Below are 25715 nucleotides of genomic sequence, written 5' to 3'. Positions count from 1 at the left end.
AAGAAAATGTTTGTTTGATATTATACCTGTACGTGTAAACTATGTGAACCAAAACAAACAAGATGGTACATTTTTGATAAACCCATGGCCACTAAGGAAAAAAACAATTGTCCAAAGATGGTCTAAAGTCATGTCATTATCCTAAGACTGCTTCGATAAACATGTCCCAAGTATAATCTCTTTATTTTCACGAGTATACATGTACTAGTAAATGTAATACCAATTTAAAGATAAAGAAGATAAGGAAACAACAATTTTAAATAATGTTACGATTGTTTCTTATAGCTTTTGTTTGGTATTTTATTGGAAATTTAGGTATGTAAAATTAGCATTGTTGTCACGAAATTATTTATTTTTCATATACAAAATACGTTTCTAGAATGTTTGTAAGCTTAAATCTTAAATTCGATATTTTCATGCTCTGTTTCATAATTTTGTTAGTGTGTACAACTGCTGATCGAAGCATATTTTGTATGAAGCGCGGAAGCTGTTTATATTCGAAAAACGCATCGATCAACCTTTTTTCCAGCACTATATAATTCTAAAAAGCAGCATCACGTAATTTAAAGGAGGTTTACTCCTATTATTTGGGATTTTTTTGCTAGATATTCTGAATTATCTGGCTTTATCCATGCTTAGTCCGAGATTACTCTGACGTCCAACGGCTGTTTTGCCAGACAAGCTGAGGCCGTGGTACTAGTCCGAGATTACTCAGAGGTCGTCCCATATCAAAAAGTGAATATTTGCCCACCCAAAATAGATGCGCTGCTTCGTCGCTTCTGGTACCGATTGAGTGCCTTGGAATTATATAAATAGGGCATCAATCTGTTCATTTTTCATTTATCTCTTCATTTATGTAAGTTTCACCTAGCTGCCAACCTTTATTTTTCCGTATTTAAACAGTTTTCACAGAGACCCATCGATTTCTGCATTTTGACTTTCATTTTCAAAGATTATCACGTTACCACGAGAAAACAGTGCAAATGACCATAATGTAACACCTCGTTCATTTACGATGCAAGTTATCTACATGTCCGAGAGCTTCCGATTGTTATCGTGGTCGCACCTAAATGCTTATTACCGGTCTCCTGTAAAGGAGGTGAAAAATCGTGGTTGGATTCTAAATGTTAAACATCGATCTCCTATAAAAGAGGTGAAAAAATATAAATATTTGCATATTTGAGTCTCGAAGCCACGAACTCTATCGTAACTTGACGTCCATTTGAAAGTGAAAGTCAAAATACAGAAATCGATGCGTTTCTGGGAAAACTTTTAAAATATGGAAAAATAAAAGTTGGCAGGTAGGTGAAACTTACATAAATGAAAAGATAAATGAAAAATGAACAGAATGATGCCTGATTTATATAATCCCAAGGCCCTCAATCGGCACCAGAAGCGACGAAGCAGCATATCTATTTTGGGTGGGCAAATATCCACTTTTTTATATGGGACGAGCTCTGACGTCCCACGGCCCCAGCTTGTCTGGCAAAACAGCCGTTGGACGTCAGAGTAATCTCGGACTAGTCCATGCTATGCTATCCTTGGTATTTAATGCTATCCTTGGTATTTTTCATATTTTGTTTCAAAGAAAAAGTATGTTTAATATATGTATGAAAAGTCTATAGAAGGAATTATTAACGGCCTAATTTTCAATGACTTACATTTTTGTATATCTCGAAACTGATTTTTTTTTTGGTTTCTTTATTTATATATTACTAGTATCAATTTATAACAACTTATAGAGTACAGAAACAGAAACAGAAACAGAGTAGCGAACAACCTTAATAAAAATTACAATTATACTGCACCTAGAACATTTTCTGTATTTTTATGCACCAAGTTTTTAGTAGATAACAAAGTGGCACTTCATTCAATGCTGATTTCATGTCGTTTCACTTTTTTCACAACCTTGGGTCGCTTTAGAGATGTCGTAAATACGTCTGTTTATTTGTGTGTTAACATGTTCATGTCTACAATTTATATATATTTATTTTTAACTGCGGTACAAAAACAACTACAGTTCAATGTCAGAAAAATTACAAATTTTTCTTACTTGGCACACACATGTTGAATGCTATTACACGCTTTGTTATTTTTTTATGCGGTTTTTCTCTTTTTCTTTTTCTTTCTATCCATTATAATCTATTTAATCTATAACTCTTTATTCTCACTGTTTGCTTATACATGTATTTGTTTATTCTGTATGAAGCTACATTGTACCACTTGATTTTAAAAAAGGGGGATGGTGGTAGGGTTTAGGATAAGAGTAAAGGTCAATTTCCATACTGGCTGTCCTGTGTAATATTTTTAGCATCAGGTATTTCCAGGACAAGAAGTTTTTCGACCTCATAATATCACATGGTTGTTACTAGTACATGTAAATTAGAAATTTCAAAATTCAGAAACAGTTACTATTCGTGCGTGTTCGAGTTTCAGTCTAGATACCATATAGTATTCTTCTCTGTGTTATTATGTTTCAATTGACTGGATATATTTGCTTTGTACGTATAGATCTGGCGCACTCGACTACGATCTTTTAACTGCCTTGGATTTCCTATCGAAGTTCAATGGTTTTCTTCGTGCACTCCGGCTCCCTTCACCCTTAAAAACTGACCAAATGGCTAAATAGTGGCGTTAAAACACCAACAATCAATCCATATATATGTGGATCATGTTTTTCTCTGACTGTTTATGATGTCTTTACTCTAAATCCATTGGATGTTGGATGTGTACGGATTGATGATCTTAGATGTTGTTATTGGCTTTGAACTAGCTGTCACATTTGTTCCTATTGTCTTCTGGTTGTTGGGATGGACAAGTACCCGGCCACGTGCATTTGAAATTTTGTCCAACTGACGAGTTAAGCCTTTTTAACTGATTTTTATAGTTCGTTCTTATATTGTACTGTCATACCACTGTTCCAGGTTAAAAGGGGTTGGGATACCCCTAATATGTTTAACCCCGCCATATTATGTATGAATGTGCCTGTCCCAAGTCAGGAGCCTGTAATTCGGTGGTTGTCGTTTGTTTATATGTGTTACATATTTGTTTTCCATTTATTTTATTTTAATATAGATAAGGCTTTAGTTTTATCGTTTGAATTGCTTTGCAATGTCATTTCGGGGCCTTTTAAAGCTGACTATGCGGTATGGCTTTGTTCATTGTTGAAGGCCGTACGTTGACCTAAAGTTGTTAATTTCTGTGTCATTTTGGTCTCTTGTGGAGAGTTGTCTAATTGGAAATCATACCACAGTTTCTTATTTATATTAGCCATAGATTAATATTCATGAATTGGCTTTGATCTTTAATTGCAGGAATCGTATCGTGGGAGTGTCATGATAATGTTTCATTTGCCAGCGTTTGATCTGGTTTTTGTCCAAGGTAATATAAAATTATCACATTATTTTGTAAAACTCATAACTTTAATTGCAGGAATTGTGTTGTCAGATTGTCCATTCGGATGGCAGCATTACAATAGTTCATGCTACTTTTTCAGTTCCGAGAAATTAGATTGGTATTATGCGGAGGTAATTTAGTTATAGACTCAATTAGAAGCTCGGGGTGGGGGTGTGGAACTTCGATACTTTTTTCATACGGAGTGTCGCTGGTGTACTTTTATCCAACTCTTGTCATATAATTTAGAATTTAAAATGTATACCGTTTCATATATTGTGTTAGTAGGGTGCTCAATCAAAGAATATTATCGATTTGCCTTAACGGAATAACACACGGCTATATTTTATATCATTGGAAAGAGGAGAACAATCCTTATCGAAATAGCGTTGTCGTCGTTGTCTGCCGTGGTCACGTTTTTTTTTTTTAAATCGAGGTCAAAGGTCAAAGCCAAAATTCAAGGAATATGCACAGTCACTTTTAGATAGCTTGTTTCTTCTACGTGTATGCGTTTGAAGCAAATTAAAAACGGCTAATTTATATAAAAATATCTTTTGTATCAAGATTTAGAACTTATTTTATATTTTTATCGCCAAAAATGACTTTAGATTGACTTTTTTTCATATAGGGTGCAAATGTGAAATTTTCAAACAGCTGTTAATTAACAGTGACCTTGACCTATTTCAATTTCAAAATTTCAAATTTTTGTATTCAATTCGATACAAGTAAGATCTAAAGATGTTTTTTTAGATCTTAACTTTAATAATTTGTCGAAAACAAAATTTGTTTTTTACGTCTTTAAATAGTAAGGTGTTCGTCAATTTCTAGGTAAATATCATATTTCTGTTATTGGGTATGAAAGAGTATATATTATCATTTGTTTCGAAATTTGTGTAACATAAACTTTAAACTTGGTTGAATATAAAGCTCTGTGCATAGCTTTGCTTTACAGAAGTAAAAATAACTGCAAACGGAGAAAAGTGGGGGGAGGTTAAAGTTATAAAAACAAAACGTCTATTAGAAACAGGTAAAACACCCCATCCTGCATATACAGATGATTAAATAAGCAACAATTGGCTATAATGTTTACAATATTCCAAACATATAATAAGGGAGAGGGTTATGTACAGCACCGATGTAGATAGACATGAACAAGTCATTCTTCTTTACCCATCCGAACTGAAGAGGAGAATGTTAAGGTTTTGTAGTTTTGCTATATGCATGGAAGACATCAAATTGATGTCTGGAGTGAAGCTCTTATTACATATTGTTTAAAAGTAGATTCACAAAGACGTTTGACCAGGAGAAATTTTAAATTCTAATAGCCAATTTTATGCTGATTTTGTTTAGGTCACAATGATCTATTTTGAGTTTTGACTTGAGATCGTTCAACCTAAAAACAAGATCTCGAGCTGCATTTATAGATCCATCGATGTCACAGTTAGATAGGTTTGACAAATCGGTGAAAACCACAGCTTTACAAAAAAAATATCAACATGTTTTATTCACTGTAACCACTTTTTAGATATTCATTCGGATGTTACCATATTGATATTTTTTTTCATATTTTACTGTAAATTTGTCAAATGTTTTGATATTTTTTTAAATGTTACCTTAAATCGGTCATTTGATCAAGAAGAAAACATGAACCAACCACAGCTTTATAAAAAAATATCAACATTTTTCATTCACTGTAACCACTTTTTAGATATTCTGGGTTGTCCTTCGAGACTAAAAAACAGAGCGCTTACTGATCTTAAACAGGGATGACGTTGTATCGCATCATGCTACATCATGTGAGGCTGGTAGAATGTCACAGATGGCAAACCCGAGACTTTTACATATTTCGTGGAGAGGCATATACAGGGGCGTGTCCAGGATATTTGAAAGGGGGGCGTAGAATAAAATATTTCGCCGAGCGAAGCGAGGTGAAAATCTTTTTGGACCTTTTTTGGCTTAAAAACATAAAATAATAGAGAATTGCACTAATGTAACGGTTCCTGACTTGGAGCATGTATATTTTATAGTTAAAGTGTCAGGGTGTGACATTTTTTATGCCGAGTTTTCTTCATTAATTGTCTATGGTATATTAAAATGATTGGATGGATCTTAACAGCAGTAGACCAATAACGAGAAATTCTAAACTCAAGGGTATAAGGAGTAACTTAACATTTCAATACCTAGGCCAGGATTTTATGAACGAGAGGCGTGATTACGGTTGAGGGTCCATGGGGAAGCTCAGAAGCTCCTGAATTTCAACAATTTAGCATCAAATTATGAAGTAATCCCTCTATTTTTGATTAAGTTCGGGTTTTAAATTCATGTATTATACTGATTTACTTACCGTTTTGGTTGTTTAAAAAAGGTGTCCAAGACACCTTGATACGATTTTAAGGTCTTGTGACGTTTTGTTTTTGACATCGACATCTTTGCGAATTCTTTATCACATCAACAACAATGGATACTAATCGCAGAGTCGAACACGCCGGACTCCGAGAAACGAAATTTTACGGTTGATGATGACCCATCAAATTGGGTAAATATAAAAAGAAATCAGAGTATGTGTTTAATTAATGAATATGATAAATTGCCATCATTCAATACAATACTAGCAGATTATAACGATTAAAACCTGAATACTCCTTCTGAGCAAACTTATGGTCCTTGAAGTGCTAGCTAGATAAATGTCTTCCTTATGTATCATAGTAGCTGTTGATCTTCCATGATGCTGAACAATCGATTTGCCAAGAAATCTGTGTAGTGTTTGCTATGTACGTTTTATATCAGTATAGTAAGAGAGATAACTCTGTTATGTGTTGGAACAATGTATGTGAACTGCTTGTCTCCCTTTGTACTGTTATATATACAAGATGCTGAGTTTCCGATTACGTATAAATGATGTACCTTCAATGGTGTTTGTTTGTATGCCAGTATCAGGTTTAATCCGTGTGTTCCATGCCACAAACAATATATTTAAATTGGCGACGAGGATAATCAAAGGTTGTATTACAAAATGGGATCAGTTTTACTACCAGATGTTAGCGGTATACAGAATTTCGACATTTCTGACTCGACAGGACTGTCTGCACGTTGGAAACGATGGCTTCGGGCGTTTCAACTATTTGCCGCAGGAAAAGGGGTTACAGACGTAGATCAAAAATATGCATTGTTATTGCACACAGCCGGAATGAATGTTCAGGACATTTTCTTCACATTGCCGGAAGGTGCGGGAGAAGGTGCATATGAGAAGGCGGTGAGTGCGCTAGATGCTTATTTCACACCACTTTCAAATGCCTCTTATGAACGATCAATTTTTCGATCTATGGTTCAGTCTTCTTCAGAGACAATTGAACAATATATAACGCGTCTTCGACAGAGAGCTGATACATGTGATTTTGGCAATCAAAATGCAATTGATGAAAGAATACGAGATCAAATTATTGATAAATGTTTAAGTCACCATCTCAGACGTAAATTACTTGAGAAAGGTAGGACACTAACTTTAGCAAATGTTAGAAGTATTGCAAAAGCTATGGAAGACTCAGAACGACAAGCTAAATCAATAGAAGGTCAAGGTCAAGTCAACATGATGTAGTTACAGTCAAAAGGTAAACAGTATGGAAAGAACAGTTTTAATTCTGGTAACAAAAGTTTTAATTCAGGTAACAAGTCTACATGTACAGCAACTTGCTACAGTTGTGGACGTGAAGATCACATTAGGACTGACCCTAGCTGTCCGGCTCGGGGGAAGAAATGCAGGAAGTGTAAAATTGTTGGTCATTTTGATAAAGTTTGTAAAACTAAGGATAAGTCAAAACACGGAAAGATTCGTCAAGTTGTTGAACAACCACAGAATAACACGGATGATGAGGAATATGTATTTAGCATGATCGGTGTAAATCAGATAAATTCTGTGTGTGAAAATATTGTTGTCAATATAGGGAATGTGAATTTGAAAATGATAATTGATTCTGGAGCATCATGTAACATCATGGGAATAAATTTATGGAATTATTTAAAGGAGAATCGTGTGAAATGTGTTTCGTCCAAGTCTACAAAGAGTTTATTCGCATATGGTAGTGAGGAACCATTGCAAATCGCTGGAATATTTACAGCTACTGTACAATGTAACAACAGAATTTTAAATGATATTGAATTTGTTGTTATTGAAGGCAAAGGTCAGGCTTTGTTAAGTCGTAACACAGCAGAACAGTTAGGTGTGCTGCAGCTTGTTCACAGTGTTAGGGAACCTGGAACAATTAAGGACAAGTATCCAGAATGTTTTACAGGAGTTGGTAAATTGAAATCATTTCAGTTACAGATACCTATCGACCCAGTTCTTGAACCCGTTATTCAGCCTATGAGGAGGGTACCGTTTAATCTGCGCGATAAACTTGGCAAGAAGTTAGATGAACTTTTAGATTTAGATATAATTGAACATGTCAATGAACCTAGTCAATGGGTTTCTCCAGTAGTAGTCGTGCCAAAACGTTCCATCAGACTATGTGTTGACATGCGCCAGGCTAATACAGCTGTGAAACGAGTACGACATCCGATTCCAACAATAGATGATCTATTGCAAGATATGAACTCTAGTAAAGTGTTTAGTAAGCTTGATGTAACTTGGGCCTATCACCAAATTGAGTTAAAACCAGAGTCTAGGAAAATAACTACTTTTGTAACTCATAAAAGGTTGTTTTAATAGGTATAAGCGCCTTATGTTTGGTATTAGTTGTGCCCCTGAATTATATCAAAATATCATGCAACAAGTCCTTCAGGGCTGTGAGGGTGTTCATAACATTATGGATGATATTATTGTACATGCTAGTAACCAGGTTGAACATGATAAATGTCTTGAAAATGTTGTTAGGGTACTGCGAGACAAAGGTATTACTTTAAACAATGATAAATGTGAATTTAATATGTCCAAAGTAGTGTTCATGGGTCATGTTTTGTCTGGTCGGGGTATTGGGCCAGCAGATGTCAAAGTCAAAGCTGTCGTTGAAGCACGTGAGCCAAGAACTTCAGCAGAAGTTCGTAGTTTCTTAGGTCTTGTTAATTATAGTGCTAGATTTATTTCTGACTTAGCTACTATTTCAGCTCCGCTGCGTGCACTTACTCGTAAAGATGCAACGATCACATGGGGTAAAGATGAACAAAGGTCGTTCGATGAGCTAAAACGTCGTCTTGCCAATGCGGAAACTATAGGTTATTATGACAAGTCGACACTGACTAAGGTAATCGCAGATGCTAGTCCAGTTGGACTCGGAGCCGTGCTCATACAAGAACAAAACGGTGAGATGCGCATTATTTCTTACGCGAGTAGGAGTTTAAGCGATACGGAACACAGATATTCGCAGACCGAAAAAGAGGCTCTAGCCTTGGTATGGGCGTGCGAAAGGTTTCATGTTTATATCTATGGAAGCCAGTTCGAGCTCTTAACGGATCATAAACCGCTTGAGTGTATTTACTCTACAAAGTCGAAAGTATGTGCTCGAATTGAGCGCTGGGTTCTCCGTATGCAACCATATACATATACTGTATGGTATATTCCCGGACAAAAAAATATAGCCGACTCGCTATCACGTTTGATCAAAGAAGGAACAACACGTGACAATCGGGAAAATATAACTGAGGAATACGTTAAATTTGTAGCTCAAGAATCAACACCGGTTGCGATGACAACACGCGAAATCGAAAGAGCGTCCGAGAATGATCCTGAATTAAAGGCTGTCCGAGAATGTCTTGTTCACAGTCAGTGGCACCGTATCGAGTTCAAAGAATATCTACCGATTCGAAGTGAACTAGGCCAAAAATAAATAATAGTTTGTTTCCCCAAACCCGACCCTAACAAGTCAGGTATGGGTAGGTAGGTAGGTAAAATATTTTATTTTTTTGGTAATTTTAAAAAAAAAATTGGTACTTCAATCTAAATAAGAAATTAAAAACCATCATTATACTGGTAGTTTTTTTCTAATTCAAGAGTTTATCATTGAAGCTATCAGTTTCCTCATGTAACATATATTGAATAAAACTCTATGTATAATTTGAAATAATTTATTTTATTGGGTTTCTCTTGGGTGGTAGCTTTCCAATAACGACACAGTCTCTGCAAACTGGTAGAACAATACGATGTGTTTTAATGGCATCTTGGTTCTTTGTTGCCCCCACAGCTGCACAGAAGGCACAGATATCGGGCTGTGCCAGGGTAGAGGCATAATATGGAAATTCCACATGTGTATTACAGTCTATCTGTAGGCGCACATTCACCACTCCTTCAAGAGCATCACCTGAAAAAAGAACAAAAGAGATCTTTGATAAATAAAAAATAATATCCTAGATTACTTTGTACATATATATTGGGAATTTTCAATGAATAAAATACTGAGCCTTCTGTTTATTATATTATAAAATCTATCCAGGTTCAATGTCAGAGTGTGTACTACTAGAATGAAGTTTATTCGGTTCATTCAATTATACAATTTTCCACTGAAAGGAGGACTTAAACATTAAAATCATATCAACCACTGAATAACACAATAAACAGTGAATCATATTGCTAACCCCGGGCAGCATGAATTCAATGGATATATGTAGCCGATGGACATGAAGTGTATGTGTGAAATGACCATGGAAAGAAGCCTGCTTTTTACTAGTCAGACACGTTGACCCAGATCTTTTATGTGCACGCACACATATAAGACAGCAGTCTGCAGGAAGATGTGTTGCCCTAATCTGTCAGGCACATTATTCTGATTCCGGGCAACCAGTCTTTGTTTTAACTCTAGTACTGCATGCTTTGCGGAAAAGCAGCAAATACCAATTTAAAGTCTTTGGTTCAGTGACTTTGTTCGACAGGGAGCGAATACACTGCACGCTACCATTGTGGCAGCCTTCGTTTTAGAAAAGTATGCAGGGCTTAGTGTCAAGATCTGCTTTTACGAGACTAGTGTCGGGTGGTCTGCTTTTAGTAGGGATCAAATGATTAATTTAAATCAATTGATTTTAGACCTCGGGTCAAATAAGTAAGGACATAAGGAATCATTAAATAAGGAATTTAGGTTAAGGGTTTGAAAATTTGCAAGAAAACAACAAAAAAAATGCAAACAAAGGGGAGGGGGGAGACTCTCCTTATCCTAAAAAAGTCTACCTTTGCTTGCGAGAAATATATGTTTTGGCGTTCATTCATTATGCATACCTGTAAAATTGTTAATGGCTTCTTTTCGCCTTGGAAGTTTGTTCACAGCCTGACTGGCCCTCATTATTTTGTCAAAGGTATTGACAACATTTGAGGAGGAGGCTTCTGTTTCTGTAGAAGTCTCATCAATGTCAATGCAAAATTTCAAAAACTTAAAGTTTTTATTAAAGTCTAGTGCCAGTTTCATGTCATCACCGTAGTGTGGACTAAATATTTCTGTGGAACCACTTTTTTCAGAAATGGATACACGGATGTGTTTTCTGTCAAGAGCATCCTCCTCCTCTTCAGTCAATTCTAAATCGTCTATTACGTCCTCACATATGTCTTCAAATATTTCCTTCGTCGAAAATCTCCGCAATACATTTGATACCAAGTCTTCTTGAAGTTTCCAGTTGAATAAACGGCAACACTGACATAACGGCGTCCATTTTCTGACATTTAAAATATGAACAATCTAGAGAATATGGTAAAGACCCGAGACCACGTGGAAGAAGAAAGCCAAGTCGCGTCATCAAGGCGTTTTCAACTAAGCCGATTTGAAAGGCGTCACCTTCTTTTGTCTTATGTATTATACTCCTCCATTTTATAGGAGCACCGCACCACCACATGAATTTTGAGAAAAAAAAATTTCTACACAAAATCGGCAATAAAATTATTCCGGTCGCGGCGATTTTTCCGGGTCGGTCGGGATTGGGGAAACAAACAATATTTTATTTTAGGCCCTATGTGCTATTGGTCAATTAGTACTTCGGGGTACTCGTATCGTGATACCTATTAGTTTACGGGAACAGGTACTTCAGCTTGCTCATGAAGGTCACCCTGGCATTGTTGTCATGAAAACGCGTTTACGAAGTAAGGTCTGGTGGCCAGGGATAGACAAAAGTATTGAGAAGTTTTGTCGAAGCTGTTACGGTTGTCAATTGGTTAGTCAGCCTAGTAAACCCGAACCGTTAAAGCGTACCGAGTTTCCCTCTGCACCGTGGCAACACTTAGCTGCTGATCTGTTAGGACCGTTACCGAGCAATCATTATATGTTTGTATTAGTTGATTATTATAGCCGCTATTTTGAAGTCGCTGTTACTAAGAATATTTCGTCGGAAAATATTACGTCGTTGATTTCAAAATTTTGCTTGACTCATGGATTGCCGTTATCAATTCACACCGATAATGGACCCCAGTTTGTTAGTCAACATTTTAAGAACTTTATGTCCGAACATGGTATAGTCCATCATAGAACAACTCCGTTATGGCCACAGGCTAATGGCGAAGTAGAGCGCCAAAATCGTTCGATAATGAAGCGTGTCAAAATTGCGCAAGCCGAAGGTCGCGACTGGAAATTAGAATTGAGTAAATTTCTAATCATGTACCGTAGTACTGCTCATTCTACAACAGGAGTAAGTCCGTCCGAATTACTTTTTGGTCGAAAACCCGAGTTGATTGATTATAATATTAATGATTTTGAAGTACGCGACCGAGACGCCGAACAAAAGGAAAAAGGAAAAATATATGCTGATAAACGTCGTGGTGCGTGCGAGAGTGATATTCGTGTCGACGATCAAGTTCTAGTCAGGCAAGACCGTGGAAATAAAATGTCTACACCTTTTGTTCCATCCCCTTTTAAAGTGGTTGAGAAAATTGGTAATAGTGTATTGGTTGAATCTGACCAAGGTGTTCAATACAGGAGAAATGTGACACATTTAAAGAAATTTATTGAGAGAGAAAATAATGATTTATCTTGCTCACAATCTGATGCAAACAAAAATGTAGTTAATACAGAGTCTGACATTATTACTAGTCACAAAGATGATTTTGAGAATTTAAATGAATCTAGCAATTTTGATGAAAATAAGTGTTTAAGTTCTAGTCAAGATGAAACTTGTAGTATGAAAGATAGACCAGTCAGATTGAAAAGGTTACCGTCAAAGTTTGACGATTTTGTTTTGAAATAATATGTGTACCATTATGAACAATTACAAGTTACATGATTTATGTTATAAAGGTATTAATAACAAATGTTTTTGTTGTTGTTGACATATTATTGACAATGTTGTTTATTTGAATTTTATGTTTAAACAAAATTGACATAGGGTAGTTCAATTTTTATTTGTAAAACAAAAATGTCAAGATGTTTTCAAATCTAAAAAAAGAAGGAAGAGATGTAGTGTTTGCTATGTATGTTTTATATCAGTATAGTAAGAGAGATAACTCTGTTATGTGTTGGAACAATGTATGTGAACTGCTTGTCTCCCTTTGTACTGTTATATATATACAAGATGCTGAGTTTCCGGTTACGTATAAATGATGTACCTTCAATGGTGTTTGTTTGTATGCCAGTATCAGGTTTAATCCGTGTGTTCCATGCCACAAACAATATAATCTGAGTAAGGCCTGCTAGTTCTCACTGACTCAAAGAAATATTATCCAGTAAGGAATTTGACGACCTTCTATTTATGACCTAAAACACTTTTACAGACGAACAAGAACTTGATTTAGCTTTAAAATAACTGCAGTTGTGTCTGCTCGTGTAAGATTTAAAGCAAGAATGATGGTACACTATTTAGTAATCATCACTTCGTAGATGGTCTAGGTCTGAAGCATCATGCAATATACTAAAATATACATGATCTTTCCGTGCTCCCATAGCCTCGATAAAGCTTTTGTTTGTGCGAATTCTTCGCATATTAATAGGCAAGAACCTGACATACAGCACACTTATCCCATTGTATTTCATTCCTACTTCATAGTTTAAGGTTTATGTACCCTTCTGTAGCCATTTTTGTACGAATTTTTCAAACCTCAATTGTATCAAAACTAAAGATATAATAAATAATAGAGATAGACCATTTAGTACATGTTCCAAGGGGAAACTTGATGCAAAGCATTATTTTTTACTGTTTCATTGCATTTGATAGAAAAAGAGGACTTTGTGGCAAATAAATCAAGATTTTTATAGAAAATCCACAGCCTTTAATACAGAGATTTTTGTTATAAAATTTGAAACATAAATTACTCACTTGATTTTCTATGATGTGCTAGTGTTTATTTTTTACAAAAAGTTCTAAGTAACCTGTAAATTCCAAAACACCTCGTGCTGAGTCACTAAAGTCGAGCGCACCCTAAAAGGTGTACTTGATTTTTGCCATATTTATACTTGTCTTAACCAATAACTACATTTATAAACTTGTTTTAAGGAAATCAATGCTAGCACTGCATGCAATAATCCTATATCTATCAGTCATCAAATTGCCAAATATGAGAGTACAAGGATAAAGGCTGTGGATTTTCTATAAAAATCTTGATTTATTTGCCACAAAGTCCTCTTTTTCTATTAAATGCAATGGAACAGTAAAAAATAATGCTTTGCATCAAGTTTCCCCTTGGAATATGTACAAAATGGCCTATCTCTATTATTCATTATATCTGTAGTTTTGATACAATTGAAGTTTGAAAAGTTCGTACAAAAATGACTACAGAAGGGTACATAAACCTTTATTAACAAGACTGTGAATGTGTGCCATATTCCGGGTTGAAACGTGACCGAAGGATTTAATTTGTTTATAATAATTATATCAAAACTATCAATTAAAAAACCAATTAAAGATATAAAAACCAACAAAAAATATATTTCATAAAACAAGACAACGATCTTCAAACTAACTGGACTATACATACAAATCGACCATACCACAAGCAAAAGTGAGAAATGAAGTTAGTGACAATTGTCCTAGTTAATGACCTGATATTGTAAGCTACAAAATGATTAACGGCACGAGAAAAGGCGTGTTTGAATCAAGACAGAATTATCAGTAAATTTGTGTTTTGAATTGCTATTTTCTTCTCACCGATTAACATTACACGAAAGATGTTTGGCACACATATGGACCTTGTATTATTGATGTAATTAAAGTAAAGATCCCGCGAAAGTTACACGCAATAAATTTTCTTTCGTTCAAAATTAGGAAAATTTTAGCTAAACAAATAGTCTTACTAAAATTCTAAAAAAAACTTATACTTAAACGTTATAAATCTTTTCAGCTTTCGTAATATGATAAGTTTAATTTTTAGCCTAAATGATGAGTTTCATTTGAACAAATAACACAGAAAGCAATAATTTTATTTTTCGTGTTGAAGATGACCTGTATGATTAGGTATCTTTGGTTACCCTAAGAAACCACAAAATTTTGTAAACGTGACCACGGGAGCTTACGACGACATTCATGATTGGAAAATATAATGATTTTTCAAAAGTTTGCATATAAATATAGCCGTGTGTTAGCCGTTAACTTAAACTCGTTAACTAGACGTCTTTTTCGACACTGGGCACCCTACTATAGGTAAACCCGTAACTTGTTCCAATATTTCAACTTTGAGTCCAGGAACGGACGATAATTTCATTCTATCATAATTGAGAATAATATCACCTTGCTCAAAGCTCAAATATGAGGCTCAAATGCATTATGTAAATTAAATGTTTATTTACGACAAGACTTTAGGCTTTGAAAAAGTTACAGGGTTTTTAATATAACATGTCATGGGTAATTTTATTGATCTTATCATATATATTTCGGACAGTTTTCCTACATATTCCTTTATTTTCAAGATGGAAAATGTAACCTTTTCCAGCAGCACTTCATATTACCACTAGTATATAGAGTGGACTCCAAGATCAGAAATAACTGTACCAGGTTAGAAGGAGGGTTGGCATCCCGCTTTCGTGTTCAACCCCGCCGCAGTCTGCAGGGGCGGATCCAGCCGTTTTAAAAAGGGGGTTTCTAACCCAGGACAAAGGGGGGGGGGGGGTTCCAATCACATGTTTCCATTCAAATACATTGAGCGTCCAAAAAAAAAGGGGGGGGGGGGGGTTCCAACCGCCAGACTTTTTTTTCCTAGTTAATAAAGTCCGTGTCCATGATTTTACTAGGAATATACGTCCTAGGACAAATGTTCCTAGGAAAATAAGTCCATAGCTAGTAAAATATGTCTGGCACTTATTTTCCTAGGAAAAAATGTCCCAAAACTTGTTTAATTTGTAAATTTCCTTACTTTTTCCAATTTTAAACAAACGACATTTTCTTTATAACCTTATTAAAACATGAATATTGAGTTTCCATTGCTTATAACATTTTCCTTTTACATGTTTTATATAATAAAAGGAATGAACATTTTAACCTAGGAATACTAATGTTATGGACATGATTTCCTAGGAAAATTAGTCTGGGGACATAAATTTTATTTTAAAAATTGATACCCAACTCTTTAACAATATTAAAACATAACATTTATATTCACCTTTAAAAATTAAAGCCATGGACATTTTAACCTAGAACTACCAATAACATAGACATGATTTCCTAGGAAAATTAGTCTGGATACAAATTTTATTAAAAAATATTGATACACAACTCTTGCATTTTGTCTTTAACATTATTAAAACATATTGCAATCATATTCACCTTTTAGAATTAAGGGCATGGACATTTTAACCTAGGACTATTAATGACATGGACATGATTTCCTAGGAAAATTAGTCTAGGGACATCAATTTTATCAAAAATAATATAACTGCAACTCTTAAACATTACCAAAACATAACTTTTAAATTTCCATGGTTTAAACGTAATTGAATTTATTACAGGATTGTACAGGACATGATTACCTAGGAACATTAGTCTGGGGACATGTATTACTAACATCGGACTAAATATACTAGTAAATTCTGTAACCATGGACTTTTTATCCTAGTAATATTAGTCCGCCCAGACATATTTTACCAGGACAAATTTATCACTTACATATGTGCCTATCCGAAGTCAGGAGCCTATAATTCAGTGGTTTTCGTTTGTTTCTGTGTAACATATTTTTGTGTTTCGTTCATTTTCTGTACATAAATTAGTCCGTTAGTTTTCTCGATTGAATTGTTTTACATTGTCATTTCGGGGACTTTTATAGCTGTCTATGCGGTATAGGCTTTGCTCATTGTTGAAAGCCGTTCGGTGACCTTTAGTCGTTCCTTTCCGTGTAATTTTGTCTTTTTTTGAGATTTTTCTCATCGGCAATCGTACCACATCTTCTATTTTATACTGACATAGATAGAATCATTTCTATAACAGCGTTGATAACAGCAAGATGTTGTTAATAATACTAAATCATTTACCTTTAACTTATTTGTCATTAGCTATCAATAACAGTGATTTTACGCTTACTCAGTCTATTGCAGGACTTCAGTGGTCATTTGAATAAAATAAAAGAGTTCATGGAGCACGAGAAGAAAAAAAAAAGAAAATTTGAATATTCAATATTTTAAAAGCAAAACGCACTGTTATGTCCTCTGTTAGTAATTCGTATTATTTGATCTGGCAAGTAGGCATAACAGATGAACGTTAACCTTATTTGACCCGGTAAATTGATAACCCGAGCGCGACCTGCAGACTAGGTCGAGTATGGATAAGAATAGGTAGCACTTGGTCCAGACTAGTTCGAGCAAGGTTCAGACGAGATCGAACATGGTTAAGACTAGGTAGGTTAAACATGATTCAGAATCGTATTAAAATTGTTTAGTACTAGTCGATTAAAGGTAGAATACAAGTTCAGTATGGTTCAAGCAGCCGAGTTATATCAATTAAATTCTAGACCAATTCAGACTGGTAGAGTAAAAATCAGTACAGTCGAGCACAGATATAGATCATTTCAGATTTTTATTGGTTTGCAGTGTATATTACCACTCGACCCTGCGGTTCACACAAGGAAATAACATTTTTAATTCATTATTTGTTGTAGTTTGCCTGCCGAGCACATGATGCAAGGCTCGTTGAAATCGAAACAAAGGACCGGCAAGACTTTATTGCAGATATAGCTAAACACCATCCTCACGCCCGTAAGTATTCGTGTACAACAACCACCCATTCTTCCTAAAAGATACTACAATTAAGATTGGGCGGTAAATGCTGCCGCTAGTATTTATCAGTTGAATTAACCCATTGAGTCTGAAATAAAAAAATAATGAAATTTTCCCAATTTTACAAGCTTCACTACAAATATAAGCTCGCTTACGGGATAAGTAATATTGTGTCAGAAATCGAGACTACTGTCCAAACAGATGTCATCAATCTTTTTTGTACACATAACAGGTGACTTTTAAATGAAACTAAATTTGACAAACATACATTGTAATCTTTTCATTTCAAACATGTGATTGATTTACATGTACTTGTATTTACTAGGTAATAATTGAATGCTTCTTTTTGTAACTGCATTGGGATGTAAAAGCGTTGACCGAAGTACAATTTGTATAAAGCGGTTCTTTCTAAAAATATCTATTTTATTGTGTAATGAAGTTGATTTTAAGGAATAACGCGATTGTAGTGTACCCAATCGGAAAAACATATTATAATGAAACGAACATCTAATGTAATAATTAGTAATGTAAACGCTTAAATATTTATTCACATACCTTAGAGGTACACCTTACTGTTTGTTCACGTATGCGGAATAACCTATATACCCTATGCACAATGAACTCGTCTACTGACATTCAATAGAGGTACACCTTACTGTTTGTTCATGTATGCAGAATAACCTTTATACCCTATGCACAATGAACTCGTCTGCTGTGTTCAATTATGCGGCAGAACCGTTATACCTTGTGCACAATGAACTCATCTGCCGGAGAATACTGTTTAGTCCTGGTATCTATAATGAATTTATTGATAAATTAAAGCAGGCTTATTTACAATTTGCGGTAACTAGTTGCTGCAAGAACAAACAATAACGTGTACCTCCAGCCTACATCGACAAACTGGAATCTTATCTATTATACATCTCTAGGAATACGATTGGTTAAAATGAACCGCGTGGAGACTGTGTATTTTCTTTACTAGTATTAGGTCTGTATGGTTCCCTATTATATTAGAAGGCGGGGTTTATTTCACGGTTAGTAGTGATGTTACATCACTTTATAAAATCAACACGGTACTGAGGCAAGTTGTTAATATTGGCATTTGTTTTTTGTATAGAACAATGGAAGTAAGTTATCAAAATTAACTGTATTGAAGACCTGATCACTTGAATAGGTTACTTGATTGAATACAACATGTTCGCCCGAAAGGCCCTTCATCGGACACCATATTAAGCCTGTGTCTAAAAGAGGGACGAAAGATACCAGAGGGACAGTCAAACTCATAAATCGAAAATAAACTGACAACGCCATGGCTAAAAATGAAAATGACAAATAGACAAACAATAGTACACATGACACAACATAGAAAACTAAAGAACAAACAACACGAACCCCATCAAAAACTAGGGGTGACCTCAGGTGCTCCGGAAGGGTAAGCAGATCATGCTCCACACCCGTCGTGTTGCTTATCAGATAACAAAGCCTAATTCGGTAGGTCACATTTATAAAAGGGAAGGGGATTGTAGTGACGACGTAAGGAACATATCCGATTTCATTTGTGAAACGGTTATTCCATAACAGTCAACCAACTCGTTATGTCGTCCGTAAAATTTACGAAGAGATGATTTTAACTTCACCATTTGGAACTCTTAATTAAATAGCTTCCTTATGAGCAACAACCCTATATCAAGAAAATCATGATAGGAAATGAAAGCACGGGAATGACGTATCAATTCGGAAATATATACACCGTATGCAGTGCTGCTGGAATGTTGCTACTAAGAAATGGAAAGTTCACAATTGGAAAGCTGAAATCATCTCTTTTTTCGTAAAGTTTTGTTTTTAATCTACCATCATTGTCAATTTCTAGATGTAAGTCAAGATATGAGGCCGACTTAAATGTATCTGTTGTATCCTTTATCTCTAATTCAATGGGATAGATGCGTTCTACATATTCATCAAATTTTGAATTCACTAACTTGCATTTACTATGCGAGTAACGAAAGCATTAACTGTCAGGCTCGACACGCTTCTTTTACATTTAGTCTTTTTTGGTTTTAAGCAACAATTATAAAGTATGTATGGGACAACTTTTCTAAAATAAACATCGTTAACTGCAATTATTAGGTGAAAGTTGTGGATATCCAGTTCTTTTTTGGAACACCTATGTTAATGATTTGACTTTGAATTTTAGGCAATTATTGGACAGGAGGACGAGATGATGTTACTGAAGGTAGATGGATATGGTCATCTACAGACCAGCCAATAACCTTTACGAACTGGGGTCCACATGAACCAAGTAATAGAACAGACCAGAACTGCATCGCTATACACGCTGCTACTAACTGGAAGTGGGTTGATGGGACATGCTCGGAAACAACATGGTTTATCTGTGAGAAAAAGTAAATAGGCTTTTCTGATTGGTTTTATTTTTGAAATACTTGTAATTAAAACTAACAGTGAAATGAGATAAAGACATACGGAAATAGTGTTTACCTGGCTACAGACAAAAGTAAAATTACAAAAATACTAAACTCCAAGGAAAATTCAAAACGAAAAGTCCCTTATCAATGGCAAAATCAAATGATAAAACACATCAAACGAATGGATAACAACTGTCATATTCACTGACTTGGTACAGGCATTTTCTTATGTAGAACATGATGGATTGAACCTGGTTTTATAGCAAGCTAAACCTCTCACTTGTATGACTGTCGTAACAGAATCGCCTGGAAGAAGCTCCAACTCGGAAATATAAACATACGGGAACATATTCACAAGCATACGAAAGAAGGTCTTCATGCTGTAGATCTTTGAATATATTTTACATTGCCACAAACATCGATTTTGTCATCAGCAAATAAAAACATACAACTATATTTAAAATTAAGAATGGAACTGGGGAATGTGTCAAAGAGACAACAACCTGACCAAACAGCCGAAGGCACCAATAAATCTTGAATGCAGCGAGAAATTCCAGCACACGGGAGCGTGCTTCAGCTGGCCCATAAACACAACTGTATACAACTAAATCTGTATTCTTTTCAAACGTTTTTTTGGTTTGATCAATACAAATCCATGTTCATTTTCCATGTGATACAGATGACTCTATCTATGTATGAAATTATACTAATTCAATAAAAGGTTAACTCCTTATTATCCTACTGACTGTCGTTTCTTAACGTTTGGCATTGCACTAGTTATGTTTTGTTTGACTGTTCATAACGTTAAAATACTAAACCCCTGCGATGTGTTTGAGTTCATATTAGGCTCTGATTCATGATATTTTATTATTCCTTGCTTTTGGCTTTTAACTAGCTTTCAATAACCGTGGGTACTCTCAAGTCGTACTTTCGTGTTAATTTGACTTGTTGATACAATTTGTAATGGTTTTTTTTTGTTATTTAATGATTACTTATTTAGCGTTATATCGCGTCTCTCTATCTTTTTATATACAAGCCATATGACAAAATTTGGTAAACTTTGCTGATTTGCAAAGCGGCCATTTTGCCTTATAATGACGCCAGCCATTGCAATAGGATTATATATGCCCCTTCAATAAAATTGCAAATATGCCAAATCCTATGCTGTATCAATCATTTGTCCGCATACAGGTGAATTGTACATGTGTTTAAGGTTCTGTTCGTGTACAAATGAACATTGTCTTTGAAAACTTTCGGCCTTTTAAGTTTGAAAATAGGAAGCGTAACCGTAGTATAATTGCTATATAAAATAGCGAAAAATCGTGAAAAATCGAAGGAAAGCAATCATTTGTCCGCATATAGGTGAATTGTACATGTGTTTAAGGTTCTGTTCGTGTACAAATGAACATTGTCTTCTTTGAAAACTTTCGGACTTTTAAGTTTGAAAATAGGAAGCGTAACCGTAGTATAATTGCTATATAAAACAGAAATCAAGATACAAGGAGATATTGTTCATGATTAATTTTGTCCGCATATAGGGAAACACCTTGTAGGTTGAATTTATAGTTAAATAACTTTAAACTTACATGCTTTGTTAAGTTTTCGGCCAAATTCTTTTAAAAACAAGATGATTTCAACCTTACGATTTCGTAAAAAGTCAAAATTTGCAGCATTTTCACTCAGAATTACACATTTTTGTAAATATCCGCCAAAGAAAGTTTCCAAAGACACATTAGTTTTAGATTTATGACGGAAAAGGACTTAACAATCCGCAAATTTGATAAAAATTATATTTTCAATCTTATACTAAGGGAAGTAATTTAATAAAAAACAAGAATGTGTCCCCAGTACACGGATGCCCCACTCGCACTATCATTTTCTATGTTCAGTGGACCGTGAAATTGGGGTCAGAACTCTAATTTGACATTAAAATTAGAAAGATCATATAATAAGGAACATATATACTAAGTTTCAAGTTGATTGGACTTCAACTTCATCAAAAACTACCTCGACCAAAAACTTTAACCTGAAGCGGGACGAACGAACGAACGGACGGACGGACGGACGGACGAACGAACGAACGAACGGACGAACGGAGCCACAGACCAGAAAACATAATGCCCCTCTACTATCGTAGGTGGGGCATAAAAACACTGCACCACAAGCGTATGATACGCCCGACATCTTGTGTGGAAGTTTTATGCAATAATCATAAATAGTTTCTGAGATAGTTTTAAGCAATAACCATATATTGTTTTTGAGACACGGTGGAACATGTGAACCCCCCCAACCTGTTTTTTTTTGTTTTTTTTTACAAAAACCTAAATTTCACAAAAATAAAATTTTGAATCGAAACCAAAAAGTATACAGATCTTTAGATTAATATAACAAACAAGTGTGTAAAGTTTAAAGTAATAATCATAAATTGTTTTTGAGATACGGCACAACATTTAAATCAAAGAGCTGAATAGCTCTGAGGGGGAAAGACGGTCCTTGTTTCTTTTCTTTTTTTTGGGGGGGGGGGGAGGGGGGGTATCTTTTGATAGTCTTATTATAAAGAATAAAAAAAGAACAGCTAGAACATGTAGAAAGGTTGGCAATATTGAAATCAATTGTTGTTTAATGTAATTTTGTTTCCTTAGTTTAGGATTGAATTTGGACCAAGAGATCATCTAATCATTCGATTAAAGTTGATAGTTAATTATGTAAAATTCAACTGAATTCTGTCATTAAACAACAACTACAAAATATTCTGAAATCTTAATTGTGTACCACTGAACTGCAGGCTAGGCCATTTTCCATTTTTTTGTGACAGTACGTACTCTAAGATTTTAATTTTTTTTAAAACAATATGATTGATGTAAACTGTGTGAAGCTTGTTTCCAGATCCTACATTTTGAAATATTTGTAAATTTCATGAATAAATAGGTTTAAACTATAAAATGCAACAGGTGTTTTTTTTTACCATTACAATGATTTATTTGTTTATTTGTTGGTACACACAATTTAATTTTAATGGAAGACTACTAATCATTTACTAAATGTCACATTTAGGTTTTATTTAAGTGGATAATTACTCATCAATTGAGGTGCTCCTGAATTGGAGGAAGATTCACGAAACAGAATTTTACAGAAAAAAATGAAAAAATCGTTTCTCTCCCAAATCTCATGTATCTCCACGGACTTTGTTTACTTTGAAAGTTGTTGACCTACACATTAGAGTCTTGCATGTTGATGTTTGAATAATCTACAGCAAACATAATTATGTTTAAATTTAACAAATACCAATTTATAATTAGTGCACAAACTCTAAGAATGATTCAAACAACCAGTGAAGGATATCCCTGCTTCTGCGTAGTGTGGCATTCCCACTATGACATCACTATAAAATATAATGTAGGTTGGATATATTTAGAATATCTCTTCATACTGATTTTTTCGGATTGTAAAAGAAACGTAAATAGTGTAAAGGAGAGTTTAAAATACGATAATTTTGCTAGAAACAGAAGGGACATGTGTTAAAAAGTGTTTAAAGTCAATCTATTCATTTATGTGTCTCCTTTTCATCAATCTCAGTAAGATTTGTTGGGGGGGGGGGGGGGGGTTCCACACTATAAAAACAAAATGAATGATGTGAGGGGATGTCACTCTGGTCAACCCCATAGGGGATTGACGGCTTGAAGCCGTCTTTCCCCCAAAAAAACCTACCTCTTTTTTACAAGTAACTCAATAACTCAAAAATGAAATTTTGAATCATCACCAAAAAGTATAGAGATATTAAGATTAATATAACTATGAAGTGTTTAAGGTTTTAAGCCATAATCAAGAATCGTTTTTGAGATACGGTGCGACATGTGAAAAAACACCCCCCTGTTTTAGTTACAAAGTGCCGTAACTCAAAAAGTTTTATCTTATTTTCACCAAAAAGTATACAGATCATTTGACCATCATAAGAAACAACTATATTAAGTTTCATGAAATTTGGATAAGTCATTCTCAAGTTACGGTGCGACATGTTTACGCCGGACAGACAGACAGACAGACGGACAGACAGACAGACAGACGGACAGACGGACGGACATCGGACATTTGTATACCAAAATACGTCCGGTCAAAATTTTGACGGGCGTATAAAAAGGGACAAAGTCACGTGATGCAAATCATATGAATAAAGTACCCTTGGTTTTGCCATATGCTTTGATAAGTGTTTGGTATGAATATAAATTTTGACTTCCGTTTTCGTACTTTAAACATACTGAACCTGATGTTCAGTGGTTGTTGTTTGTTGATGTGGGCAAAGGTGTCTCGTTTCTGGTCTTTTTAATATAGATTATACCGTTGGTTTTCCGTTTTGAATGGTTATACAGTAGTAATTTTCGGGGCCCTTTATAGCTTGCTGTTCGGTGTGAGCAACTGCACCGTGTTGATGACCGTTCTTTGATCTAAAATGGTTTACTTTTACAAATTGTGACTTGGATGAAGAGATGTCTCATTAGCCCTCATCTTCTTATGTTTACTAAAAGACGTATAACACGCTGTTTCTACTTAGCTGTGAATAAATGTACCATTTTGGAATTATAACAAAGCTTGAGTAAAAAGAGTGTTGAAATATTTTATTTTTAGTAAAATGTGTGTTGAAACTAATTTTATTTTTGAATAAAATGAAAAATGTTATGTGGTTAGCATTACTATTACTAAGTAACGTGCATTAAGGGTTCACATACATGTATGATGCAATTCGGTTTAACGGAGGTGGGGGTGTAAATGAATACATATTTTGAAGTTGACAATTAAACTTGTACAGTACTACTGCTCATATTCAAGTACACGTTGTCTTATAAATATCCATTTATAAGTCATTAATGATTGTAATGCAACATTTTGAACACAGTCTTGTGTACAACTTTCATTAAAAAATTAATTCAAACCATTATTTTCGTCATCACTTTTTCTTTATTATTTCAGATACCACAACAGTGGAGAAATCGTGGGCTAGGATTAGCTACATTTTGTACCAAGAGATAAAAATAAATCAGACATGATTTCAAAAGTGTTTTTTTTTTTTTTTTATAAAAGTAAGAAGATGTATAGGTAACCGCAAGGCCTTCAACAATTGACAAAACTCATGAAGAAAGTTATTATAAGTTTCCGGAATGACAAAATAATCAACAATTCTAAAGAAACATTCATCGGCCTGATTAATCCTGAAACAATAAATGAAATAAATACATCAAACTACAACCAACGAACTATAGGTTCCTGGCTTCACACAATCACACGAACAACGTGTGGCTTTAAAGATTAAAATAAACTTCTGTAACCTGAGACAGTGATGTAGTAGAACTCCGTCAAAGGAAACTGGAAAAAGGGAATGTACATACATGTACCATTCCATATTGGCAACTTTAGAAAAACCCACTAATGAAAAAAAAAACCAACACACACACGCTTTGAAAAGGGATGAACGTAAAATATCATGATATGTCAGACTAAAATCACACGAAGGTATCACATGGATTAAGTGCCAAGAGGTTTTGACCAGTCTGAAAATGTTATTATGTATCATCAGCTCAAAACTATTGCATGACCTGCTTGACTATGAAACTTACTCCCAAAGCAGATAGTGTCGGACGAAACAAAATGGCGTTATGTTTTTAAACTTCACGTAGACATTTGCACACGTATCATGAAAAACAAACACAATGAGGGGTTGTAGATCAAGTTGTAAGTATAACTATCCGGAGATGCGTTCTGTGAAGTAATAAAACATGATAAGAGCTCACCTGAAATACATTGCATGTGCTTA

The 25715-nt window shown here is 34.8% G+C and overlaps 2 protein-coding genes across 2 annotated transcripts; one reads left to right on the top strand and one right to left on the bottom strand.

Annotated features, from left to right (window-relative positions):
- The first annotated feature begins 215 nt into the window (after nucleotides 1-215).
- Nucleotides 216-24959, top strand: LOC139499535 (perlucin-like protein). Its single transcript, XM_071288256.1, has 5 exons — nucleotides 216-315; nucleotides 3433-3527; nucleotides 17369-17465; nucleotides 19681-19888; nucleotides 24875-24959. Exons 1-5 carry the CDS (start codon nucleotides 264-266, stop codon nucleotides 24903-24905), a joined length of 483 nt encoding a protein of 160 aa, XP_071144357.1. The 5' UTR covers nucleotides 216-263; the 3' UTR covers nucleotides 24906-24959.
- On the bottom strand, nucleotides 9437-11057 carry LOC139498286 (uncharacterized). The gene is made up of 2 exons (XM_071286648.1): nucleotides 10592-11057; nucleotides 9437-9683 (listed from the first exon to the last, which is right to left on the bottom strand). The coding sequence occupies exons 1-2, from the start codon at nucleotides 10776-10778 to the stop codon at nucleotides 9451-9453; spliced, it is 420 nt and encodes a 139-aa protein (XP_071142749.1). The 5' UTR covers nucleotides 10779-11057; the 3' UTR covers nucleotides 9437-9450.
- Nucleotides 24960-25715: the final 756 nt, after the last annotated feature.

This window comes from Mytilus edulis, chromosome 12, assembly GCF_963676685.1.
Source record: "Mytilus edulis chromosome 12, xbMytEdul2.2, whole genome shotgun sequence".
Taxonomy (NCBI): Eukaryota; Metazoa; Mollusca; class Bivalvia; order Mytilida; family Mytilidae; genus Mytilus; species Mytilus edulis.
This window is presented reverse-complemented; position numbering and strand designations above follow the sequence as displayed.

What these genes read in the sequence shown, in the direction of transcription:
- LOC139499535 (XM_071288256.1), top strand. Translation starts at nt 264, where the DNA reads ATGTTACGATTGTTTCTTATAGCTTTTGTTTGGTATTTTATTGGAAAT. An exon ending in GTATTTTATTGGAAATTTAG is followed by an intron (nt 316 to 3,432) that starts GTATGTAAAATT and finishes CTTTAATTGCAG; the next exon opens with GAATTGTGTTGTCAGATTGT. An exon ending in TAAACACCATCCTCACGCCC is followed by an intron (nt 17,466 to 19,680) that starts GTAAGTATTCGT and finishes TTTGAATTTTAG; the next exon opens with GCAATTATTGGACAGGAGGA.
- LOC139498286 (XM_071286648.1), bottom strand. Translation starts at nt 10,778, where the DNA reads ATGAAACTGGCACTAGACTTTAATAAAAACTTTAAGTTTTTGAAATTT. An exon ending in AGCCATTAACAATTTTACAG is followed by an intron (nt 9,684 to 10,591) that starts GTATGCATAATG and finishes TTCTTTTTTCAG; the next exon opens with GTGATGCTCTTGAAGGAGTG.